Consider the following 12,045-nt stretch of genomic DNA (forward strand, 5'->3'; position numbering starts at 1 on the left):
ATTTTGGAAAGAAAAACATTTATTGGTGATTAATAAATTTTGGATTGAAAATAATGGTTCTTGACTTCAAAAAAAATATTCCCACAAATAATTTGTGGCTAGATCTATAAAGCATTGCAATTTGAACAAAAAGTAATGACAAAGTTAACAAACACAAAAATGAAAAAGAAAACAATGGGTATGTGTGTGACAAATAAATAAGTCTTTTGTGAGTTCAATACATTTCTCATGCATGTACAGTTGTCAAAAAAAAAAAAAAGTGGCCGCACTCGTGAACAGCGAATATTTTCTAAGTCCACTTCGGGTCACGGCGATGTTACACGATGCATGTGCTTGTAGAAGTAGTTCCGTAGCTATGGAATTATTCCATGTCTGCGTCTCGTAGACCAGCGGTAGAGTGCTTGCTTGATGATTCGAAGGTTGTTAGTTCGGACTTTGTTCAAGTTTTCATTTTATTTTTTAATCTTTCTTTAGCGATATAAATAATATTCAAATTATAATTTATATTCTGTTATCGTTCTTTAGCCTTATAAATAATACTCAAGTTACCATTTATATTCTGTTATCGTTCTTTATCGATATAAATAATATTAAAGTTATTTATATTTTGTTATCGTTCATTTAGCGATATAAATAATATTCAAGTTGAATTTTTTATATTCTGTTATCGTTCTTCAGCAACATTAATAATATTAAAATTATCATTTATATTCTGTTCTCGTTGTTTAACAATATAAACAATATTCACGTAATTTATATTCTGTTATCGTTTTTTTTTGTGAATAAATAATATTCAAGTTATAATTTGTATTCTGTTATTGTTCTTTAGCGATATAAGTAATATTCACGTTATTTATATTCTGTTACCGTTATTTTGTGATATAAATAATATTCAAGTTATAATTTGTATTCCGTTATTGTTCTTGCGCAATATAAATACTCTGTAATTTATATAAGTAATTATTATAATATAAATAACAATTTTTCTTTGTAAAATAGGTTATTTTATTTAAATAATTAATTAAGTATTATATAATATCTTATATTAATTAAACAAACCGATATTTATAATTTATATTCTGTTATCAGTCTTTAGAGATCCTGTATAAATAATATTGAAGTTATTTATATTGTTATCGTTCTTTAGCGATATAATATAATATTCAAGTTATCATTTATATTCTGTTATCGTTCTTTAGCGACATACATAGCATAAATTTAATATTAGGTTTGAAACAGTACAGTTGCATAACATGGTGTTAGTTTTTTCTTTTTATATTAATTCATTATACTATCTTGGAACACAATAAAATGAAAAGGAGTGACGAGGAATTGAATCTGAGACGTTGACATCTAAATTCCGGCATTCTTCCGACCGAAATACGATGGCACAAGTATAGAAACATTTGCAGGAAAATTGGCCCAATCCCCGTCCAAGATTTTGTGATGATTTGTAGAAGCTAGTCCAGAATGCGGGGGGCAAAGACTAATTGGGATTTACCGGTATCTGATCAACTCAAAAATCCTGATAGAACTAATATTTAACCCTCGCGGTGAATTTAGGGGAAGTCAAATTAGTCAAATCCACTCTCTTCACCTCCACGCTTGGACCCCCTGGGATGTATTAAGATGTGAAAGAGACAGTGGTGTGTGAAAAGCAACGGGAAGTTACCGCATTTATCCTTCCCAAGAAAAACTGCAAACATGAGCAAAGGAAGCTTTTAATAGAAAAAAGGGGTATCTTCTGCGGACCTCTGGAAAAAGAACTAAGGAAGAGACTAGTGAAGTGCTTTGTGTGGAATGTGACACTGTATAGCGAAGAAACATGGACATTACGACGAAATGAAGAGAAACGAGTAGAAGCATTTGAAGTGTGGATGTGGAGAAGAATGGAGCGTGTGAAGTGGACAGACAGAATAAGAAATGAAGTTGTGTTGGAAAAAGTGGATGAAGAAAGAATGATGCTGAAATTGATTAGAAAGAGAAAAAGGAATTGGTTGGGTCACTGGTTGAGATGAAACTGCCTCCTGAAGGATACACTGGAAGGAATGGCGAACGGGAGAAGAGTTCGGAGCAGAAGAAGATATCAAATAATAGACGACATTAAGATATGTGGATCGTATGCGGAGGCTAAGAGGAAGGCAGAAAATAGGAAAGATTAGATAGTGCTGGGTTTGCAGTGAAAGACCTGCCCATGGGCAGAACACTTATGTATGTCCAAGCTGCTTGGAATGTCGTGGCTGAAAACAGTCGCTATTTGAAAAGACTCTAGTGGATTCCATGCCCACTCGACTGCAAGATGTGATTGAGATGTGGGAAGATAGACTAAATATTGAATCGTGGCTTTTTGTTTGGTTTTTGAGCGCTTAATTGTTCGAATGTTCTAAGGAGACTCCAGTAAGTTTGTTTTGTTTATGCGACGAAAGATATTTTTGTTGAGAATAAAATCTTTTTTTCTTTCCATTTGGAGACATAATGTCATATTAAATAAAGATAAAGTCATGGCATAATACATCATGAACCTGACGTTATTACTAAAATAATCATGAAACAGAAAGGAGCAATTGTGTTTATTTTGTCTCTCTTAAAAACAAAACAAAAAAAAAACATAAAAAGCACAAAGTTGTATTCAAACGCAGGACCTCACGAATGCCAGGCCGGAACGCTACCATAAGGTTATCAAGTAACACAGAAAATACTTTAATTATAACTGTAGATATCAGGCAGCGTGGTCCAACAACATGTAACATCGCCTGTCCCGAATTGTAGCGAAGATACCCGAAGGGAACTTTGCTTCTGGAGAGCGGCCGCTTTTTCTTTTGACAACTGTACGTACCGCACACAGTCGCATATCCATGTGGCCATGTTATCTGCACCCAGCATCTCACGAATCTCAGTTCAATATGAATGCATTGGATGTCTGTTCCGAGCACTGAACAAGTTGTAGAAACTATAATTACCAATTGCTTGAAAGAAAATATAAGGCAACATTACCAACAGCAGTATTAGAACACCGTTTTAATCTGCTGCAACAATTCAAACAAAGAAGGCCTGTGGAAGCAGTTTTGCTATTATCCACTTCTAACACGTTGTTCGACATACTCGCACTAACATTTGGTTATCATATCAATTACCTGTAGAACAGTAATGTGGCCATATTATCTGCATTGGCCATATTTGTATCATATACCTTAGTACATTTTATTAGTACCCGTATCAATAATAATAATAATAATAATAATAATAATAATAATAATAACAACAACAACAACAACAACAACAATAATAATATTGTTTTATTTCTTCTGGCAGAGTTACGGCAGTGAGGCCTTCTCTTCCACTCAACCAGAGGATTTATACAATAGAGAGCAAGTTACTCGTACTTACTGGTTATTGCTTTACTCTAGGAACGGTTTCAGGACGCTTTGTGCAACGTTCCTTGCTGGTATATATGGCTTGAATCATTCCTGTATCTCTAGCTCCTCGCAGATGCAAGATTTGTACTGTAGCTGCTTGGATTTTATGCTTAGTATAGGTTTTTATGTTCTCATTGCGATCGTCGCAACATAAGACAAATAGGACACAAAAATTTTGTTGTTTCGGTGCAAATTCAATACACAGATCTTGATTTTAGAAAAATAGAGATAAAAATTGGGGAATGGACATTTGAATAGTATTGTGCTTAATTTTGATGATGTAATACTATAGCATAGGCATACATTATGACCCACCACTGCCTGTGACTACGAGTACAGTGCTGTGAATATATATGGATATAATAATATTAAGTAGATGCAAATAACTTGTGTAAGAAATATTGTCAATGCATGAGAAAATTATTGACGTATATTGAGTGATTTTATTATTTTATTTTGTTCATATTCTTTCAATAAAACGTTAAACTACAACTAATAAGCCACTGGCGTGACTCAGTCGGTTAAGGCGCTAGCCTGCCGGTGTGAAGTTGCGTTCGGGCGCGGGTTCGATCCCCGCTTGGGCTGATTAACTGGTTGGGTTTTTTCCGAGGTTTTCCCAAAACGTAATGTGAATGCAAGGTAATCTATGGAGAACTCTCGGCCTCATCTCGCTATCAGCAATCTCACTGACGCTAAATAACCTAGTAGTTGATACGGCGTCGTTAAATAATCAACTAAAATAAAAAATACAACTAATATTATTCACTGAACCATACCTTGGAGTGCTGTGTTACTCGCAGGAAATGCACCAAGTCCTATTCCTGCACCGGGAGATCCATAATAGAATTTTCCACTGAAAATTCCGCCAGGAGTTTTTTGTAGACTTTCCATTTTTACTCTAAAAGGTACCTTGCTTTCCATTTTCACAATCTCAGGGAACGATACGAATCTAAAAAGAGAGTGTAGACTTGCAGCCCAATGTAATACATTTCAAATGAATTTAACCAATTTTAAAATACAATTTCAAGTTCGCTGATTAGTGTTGTTAGAACATGAGGATTCTGCGTGTATGCATAACTGCACATCCCAGGCAAAGAACTCGTGTTATAACAAGCACACGTACTAATACCGGTACCGGTACCATTCGGAATAAGTTTCATGTGCAATATGTTACCGAAAAACAAGAGGTAGCCCTACTGTCTCAATTTTTCTGTGTTTTCTTTCATTTCATCTATATTGGTTTCTTCTATTAATGGTTCAACTGTGTGAAACTGTACTTCTGACTGATCTTCATCATCATGTCCACGATATTTAACAGATAATCAAAATAATTTTTCCGTAGTCTACTTGTAATATCTTCCGATTTGTTTTATAAAGTTTCCACGATCGTCCTTTATGAAACTACCAAACATATTTCTACTAGCTTTCTTATTCAAAATGTTTATACTTGAGAAGGAATCTCGAGTCGGGTTTCTTGTCGTTTTCTATCTTCATTAGAATGTTATTCATAATTATTCATCCATTAAAGCAAGAAAACTGCAATGGAATGGAGCTTCAGAAGAAAGAACAGTAAAATGAGTGTTCACAGAAACTCCTTTAAGGACAAGATCACTGGCAAGACCTAAGCTTAGATATATAGACAATCTGAAGGACCTAAAAATTTTAGAAATTTGTAACTGGAAAATTGTCAGGAGAAAGTGCAATGGTATTATATTGCAAACTCAGTGGCCAAGAGCTATCATAGCTTAAACGGCCTCATAACAATAAATAAGAATAGAGATCTGCAAGTATTCTTTGATTTTTGCACACTCATTTGTATAATTTAACTTGTGTGTTCATCTGGGGAACAAAATTCCAACTGCACAAAAATGACTTATTCCCCTTTACCCGAACACCATAGATATACGAGTCATTCCACGTCAAATCGCACAAATTTACACTCGAATTGACTTTCTTGTCTCTGATTTAGATAAAACAATTTTTACACATTCTATTGATTGAAAAAATAAATACGTGTTTTATTTTTGTTGTCCATATCGATTATTGTAGTAGATATGTGTTATCAAAGATTCTGAAATAGGTCGCGCATCATTATTTTTAAACGTGATTATCTCCACTAATAATCACCACAGAGATTTGCTCTTTGTCTTCATTTGAAGGTGACAGTACATACTTTGTTCTTCGCATAATAATATAAAAATATATGTTTGTTAACTTTGTTTTAAAAACATTTAAACACATAAAAATATGTTTTAACGGCAGCGGCTTATTTTAAAATTACAGAAAAAAATTCTTTTATACCTTGAAATTATTTTAACCACCCTTAAAAAATCAGAATGCTACTCTGAGCCGTTGAAGAATAATTAAATGATTCATCAAGCTGCGCGTCTTGAGTTCGCGGGCTGCATAATTACTGTTGCAAGATGATGTGCAAGTGCAGATCTGGATGAGAGTCGTGTGACCACTTTACACTGTTCTACGGTCAGAATATCACTCTTTGACGTAATTTATGTAATATAGTACTGTATTTAAATATTGTCTTTGTAAAATATACACTTGTAAGAATGATAACTGCAGTTAACTCAACACTGCACTTTTAAAACTAATCACCTACAACCAATTCTATTTGATGTCTACCACTTTACTCTCACTTTGAAGTGAACAGTTCTTTATTATGGCCTGAGATTTTATCAGTGGAACAAAAGAATGAAGTTGTAAGATACCTCGTACCACTTTTGCTTGTTGGTACCTTGAGTAGAAAATATGACTATTTTTATTTGTATTCACTAATGGTAAAAATTTAAAAGGAATATTATAAATAATATTAATTCCATCAAACATTAATTTAACATCTTCATGATGAACACAGACACAAACTCAGTACGTGCCACAGAGTACACATTCCTTTGGTCCGAGTTTGAAAATTTTTGAAAACCCTATTTTGATATACGGATATTGCTCTTTGAAACACTGGTAAGTTTTCTTAAGATTACATAGTATTAATCTTTTCTGTTTGTGAACTCTCTTTCCATCTTCTTTAACAGAAACACAATTCTTTTTGTCAGCCATAACCCTCCTCACATCATCAGAATTATAAAACTGAACAACCTTCTCTACTATAAATGTTCCCAAACTTTTCCTCGATTTAGGATTAGGAGTAGCCAAAATCCCCTTTTCTGCTCCTACTTATTTAGAAATTCGTATCATGTGAGTGGTGATACTAAAATGCTGTTGAATTTTACTGTAGGACCAACTTTAAAAAATTGTTAATATTTGTATTTTGAGATTTCTGCCGTCTGTTTCATGGAAGAAGTCTATCTAGTTTCTGCATTATACCGGAATTATTTGAATTTTCAGCTGAAGTTGAGTCTTCTGTGATATGAAATGTTTTATGTTTTATGTAACTTTCTGCATTTTTTGTTTTGGATATTTTTTGTAGGTAATTTTGTCTTTTTTATTGGCGATTCTCAATCATCACTAAGCTCTCACATATCTTCAATATATTATTATTTTTAAAGTTATTTCTTACTCGAAAGCAATCTGAAATCAGTGTAGTTCTGTGTAAAATATTATAAATTATAACTATTTTTTGCATTTTTAAAGTAAGCTGTCATAAAAAAAGAATTAAAAAAAAGCTGACCCTCTAAAATAACCCCATCAATAAATTTTATTTATTTTACTAGGTTACTTTACGACGCTTTATCAACAGCTTAGGTTATTTAGCGTCTGAATGAGATGAAGGTGATAATGTCGGTGAAATGATTCCGGGGTCCAGCACCGAAAATTACCCAGCATTTGCTCATATTGGGTTGAGGGAAAACCCCGGAAAAAACCTCAACCATGTAACTTGCCCCGACCGGGAATCGAATCAGATTCTATGTATCATAGACGTTGAATGTTGGTGTCATTGTAATTTTTTCTGGGATCATACTTTAATATTTTACTATTTATACTCTTTTAATTATATGAAAAATTCAGAAAAAATTACAGATCTCTTAGTTTGATCTGCAGAATATATTTTAGAAAATTTAAGCAAATACTAAACGGTCACGTTTCATATACAGATGTTTGATTTGACGTGGAATGACTCACATGCACACAGCACAACACGATACCTACTCCGAAAGACTTAGAAATTATTGTTAGATAAATTAAAGGTAAGCTGCTAAGTGTTGAATGGGCATTACGTGCTTTTAGAACTAGAGGTTATCTCTTTATTTACGTATAGTAACACCGCACCACTGATAATGTATTACTCGCTCTCGCTGCGGCTATCGCAGCTGTATGCTCCGGCGCGCGGTCTCACTCAATCCGACCCGAACACACCATCAGTAAATCATTTGCACAGCGACTTCTTATTCGAATAGCATTCTAGTACCAACGCAGTTCTACGTAAAACATTTCAAAGAATATAATGATATTTTTTTCCCTTTTTAGAAGTAGGCCCCTGGTATATAAAAACGTATTTTGAAAATATAACCCCCTAAAAGGGGCCCATTTTATGTTTTGATTGAACACTAAAATTAGTATATAATACTGCAATTATTGCACTTTAAAATGATATAAATACGGAATTTCTACGATTTATAGAATCTTCAGTATAACCATTTTCATAATACGTTGCACCCTAATTTATGGAAAAAGTAACATTTTAATTACTAAATAATTGTGTCCGTCCGAAAAAATTACCCATGGGTTATTTAATTTAATCACTAGAATATATATATATATATATATATAAAAATTGGAGCAAATACTAAGTTGTCATGTTTCGTAAGTGTTCGATTTGACATGGAATAACTCATACGTTCTATTGAGTTACTATTTAATAAGTACTCTACTTCTTTCCCAGCTGGCTTCATATCGTTGCGACCCCATTTAGCTGAATGGACATTAAAATCCCGTATATATATATATATATATATATATATATATATATATATATATATATATATATATATATATAACCATTGGAGAAGTTACAATTTACAAAATTCAGCGAATTTCCTGAAGGACTGTAGAGTGCAAAGACATTAAATTGGGTGTTATTCTTCCAAATGTTTAGTTGGATAATATTACCACAGTCACGAAACTTCAACACTTTTCCTGCCAACATTCGCGACATTAGCGCCCAAGCGGCAGGCAAGGCACTGGTCATAGTCTCGTTCAGCCAGCACGTGCTTTAAAGGGATGAGAGATGTTATAATAACGTTTTAATCATGCATCGGAATAAAGGCAATGTGTGCAATGACGAAAATTGCAGTAACAACAAGTTTAAATCTCCGAATTTGTCGTTCTTCAGATTCCCTAAAGACCAAGAGAAAATCATAACTCAGGAATAACCAATAATCCACGTTGTAGATAGCCTACGTATTGTGTTCTACAAAACATTGATTAGTTATCAGTTACCTATTTGTATGTCAGGAAGGAGAGTTTAAATAAAAACAAAGTAAATACCTGTTACAGTATACCGTATTATTTTTTTTTGCAGAAATCATATGTGTAGATGTGTAACCATTCCGATTTTGGATAATGTATCTACAGTTTTTAATGCAAGTAATTCCACACTTTTTGTATTCGTGTTTTTTTCTTTATATTTTTCAAAAGTTTGAACGTTATATTGCATTCAAGTAGGGATTATGGTGTTAATTTTTCAAGAATTCATGGAGTATTGTAATCCTTTTGCGAAATATTCACTTCTTGAATAAATCCAGACTGTGTCGATAGATTCCTGATGTGTTGGTGTAGATTCATGTGGCAGACGTATTAAGTTCTCAAGAGCCTTTTTAAATTTAATATAAAAAGCAATCTTTTCTCTAATAATTTGCATGACTGTTATTGGTGTTGATTTTACATTCCCAGTGATTATTTGAGCCGTTCAGAGCAGAAGTGGTTTAAGTCAAAATTAGGTAATGAGGTTTAAAGTAAATATTCTGTAAAATACAGCGCAAAGTAGCAATTAATATATCCTTCGTGCTATTCACTGACTACTAATAGTTTAAATAAATTCAATATTAACTGCTACTTTGCACTGTATTTCAAAGAATGTTTACTTTAACCCTCATTACCCATTTTGACTTACACCACTTCTGCTCTGAAAATAAAATTATGCCTACATTTTCTGACTTAATTGAAGTCACAATTTTTCCAACAAAATTGTTTGTTCATTTATTTGTTCTCACCTACGTCATATTAACAGTAAGGGCATGTAAATTACGTATTATATAGATAGGATAAGTTAAAATTAAGCTTATTTGTGAAAACTGGAAATGTAATGTAAAATGCGGTAAACTTGCCATAAACATTTAAACCATAATATCAGCACTATTTGTCACTCAAAATAATAAAGGAAATACCGGTTCTTAAGAAATGAAAAATAATGAACTTCATAAATCAATGTCTGTCATATTAAGGTTTAAATCTTCCCCCTTTTTATTTTCAAGTTTACCTCAGCGGCCGAGTTTACCCCAATTTGCGGTATGGAAAATAGTTAATTTCTCAGGAAATAGGGAGAGGAGTTCACCACGCAATGTACCCTACGAGATATGCCCTACAATTTTGAAGCTGCTAATTTTGACTCTTCTCACAGAAAATATAGAGTTCTAATGATTCATAAATATATTCAGGAATGAATTTAATTAACCATCCACGTACGAACAATTATATTATTTCAAACCATGATACGTGAACAGGGCCATGATTCAGTTGTAAGGAGCAGAAAGAATTACGTTTATTCCCAGCTTCTGAAACTTGTAGATTAACTGCGTGTGAAATTCTTCTAGGATTCTAAAGTAAAATTAATAAGAATCATATACACTTACTGTATAGCATAAAAATATAAAACAAATTACGCAAAACCCGTTTTCTCATGTGTTATCATATGTCGTGTGCACACTTTTAACTTGCTTACCGCTAGAGGGCTACTGTCACGCCAGCTGTCAAATGTTGGCATATTTTATACGTATGAGTTGCGTGACTGTAAGTATTAGACTGTGATATTACTTAGGTCGTGTGCATCACCCATTTATTTTACACTCTGAAAATCTGCAGTTATATTAATCTTAGAGCCAATGAGTATTTCGCTAGCTATTTGTATATACTATGGTAGAAGATAATGATTCTTGTCCTCTCTGATGTTTGATTCAATAATATTGTAAAAAAAATCTATATCTGCACTGTTCAGGATAACTTTGAGGTGAGGGACATGCCCCAGCGTTATAGTGGAGGATCTGAAGTAGTAATCGTTCGTTCTGAGAAGAGTGATTTCTTCTTGTAGAAGTAGACATTTGCCGAGTTGTACGTAGATATTTTAGCCATTGTATGAGCAATGTTTCCCGGTGCACCACGGGAAGGTAAGTCTACATGCACCCTACAAACATGTATGTATTCATATACACACCCGCACACACATACATACCATTAAAATTCTATTTGTTTTGTTAAGAATATATTCGTAAGATTATTTCTAGTTTATTTCCTATTTTCTTGAACAATTACATTCGAGATATACCGAAGTAAATTGACGTATTTGTTTTTCCAAAGTCACAAAATAATAATTGGTTTTCTATACTACACACATAATACATACGCAAGTGAATATATATAATTGCACCTTCCCATTGATAATGCAATCGTACGTGACAGTCTCTTGATATTATTACCTTACTGCATACGAAATTATGAGTTTAAAGTTGAAATATTAAGTGTTGTATCTTTACAATGAGACGAAACCAAATCAAACTAAGCCAAACCCAACCGAAGTCCACACATGTGCTGAGGTGCTGAGGTGAGGTATCTGAAATACTCTTTACAGTTGTGTTCACAATTTTGAATAACATGTTCAGTCTCTGTAACCAAATTATCAATAGTATTGTCCAAATTGTGTGGAGGGTAATTAAACTTGTAACCTTTGTTAAGAATGTCCAATTCATCTGTAGAGAAAGCTACGTTGGAAAGATTAATAGTTCTTTGTGCTGCATGGGTACTCACATTGTGAACAACTTCATTTTGTTTTAACAAAGAATCCAGCTTATTACGTAAAACGTCATGCTTTTTTGCCATAATGATCTCAAGTTTTTCAGAAAGGTGGTATTGAATAAGGTCCCATATGGGTCCAAAATATTGTGCAGCTGCAAGGTGTGTTTGATATAGCTTTCTATTCAAGTACTCTTTCTTACGATATAAGAATTTAATTTCATTATTATTACGTAATACTTGTGCATGCTCTTTTGTTCTTTTAGAAGCAAAGTTGTTAGCTTTAATATGAATAGTAGCATATTTAGGAATCACCTTGTGAGCTAAACATTGTTTATTAAACTTAATATTTGCTATTGTATTGTATAATTTAGTCTTTATATTCAAGCAAGAGTGAAACATTTTTGCCTGAATGGCGTTACAAAATTTGAAAGGCATGTTGGTCCGACAAGTTAACAAATTTAAAGAAATAAATATCAAAAGTCCTTCAATAACTGTCTATTCAAAATACAAAATATTACATAGGTTACATGAACGTATCTTTGACTAGCGCTTTCGCTATTATAATAGCATCTTTAGGTCAGACTTGCGTGATATTAAGCTTTTCATATAAAGACTTAGATGGACAAGTAACATCGAAATGTGTTAAGGTACA

The 12,045-nt window shown here is 33.2% G+C and overlaps 1 protein-coding gene across 1 annotated transcript in view; it reads right to left on the reverse strand.

Moving 5' to 3' along the window:
• The window catches only part of LOC138708225 (uncharacterized), a 69,264-nt gene that overhangs the window by 10,078 nt on the left and 47,141 nt on the right, over positions 1 to 12,045 (reverse strand). Inside the window, exon 3 of the mRNA XM_069838556.1 lies at positions 4,193 to 4,365. Within this exon, the coding sequence (XP_069694657.1) occupies positions 4,193 to 4,365 (173 nt within the window). The remainder of the gene's footprint in view (positions 1 to 4,192; positions 4,366 to 12,045) is intronic.

The sequence above is a fragment of the Periplaneta americana genome, chromosome 10, assembly GCF_040183065.1.
Source record: "Periplaneta americana isolate PAMFEO1 chromosome 10, P.americana_PAMFEO1_priV1, whole genome shotgun sequence".
In the NCBI taxonomy this organism is placed as follows: domain Eukaryota; kingdom Metazoa; phylum Arthropoda; class Insecta; order Blattodea; family Blattidae; genus Periplaneta; species Periplaneta americana.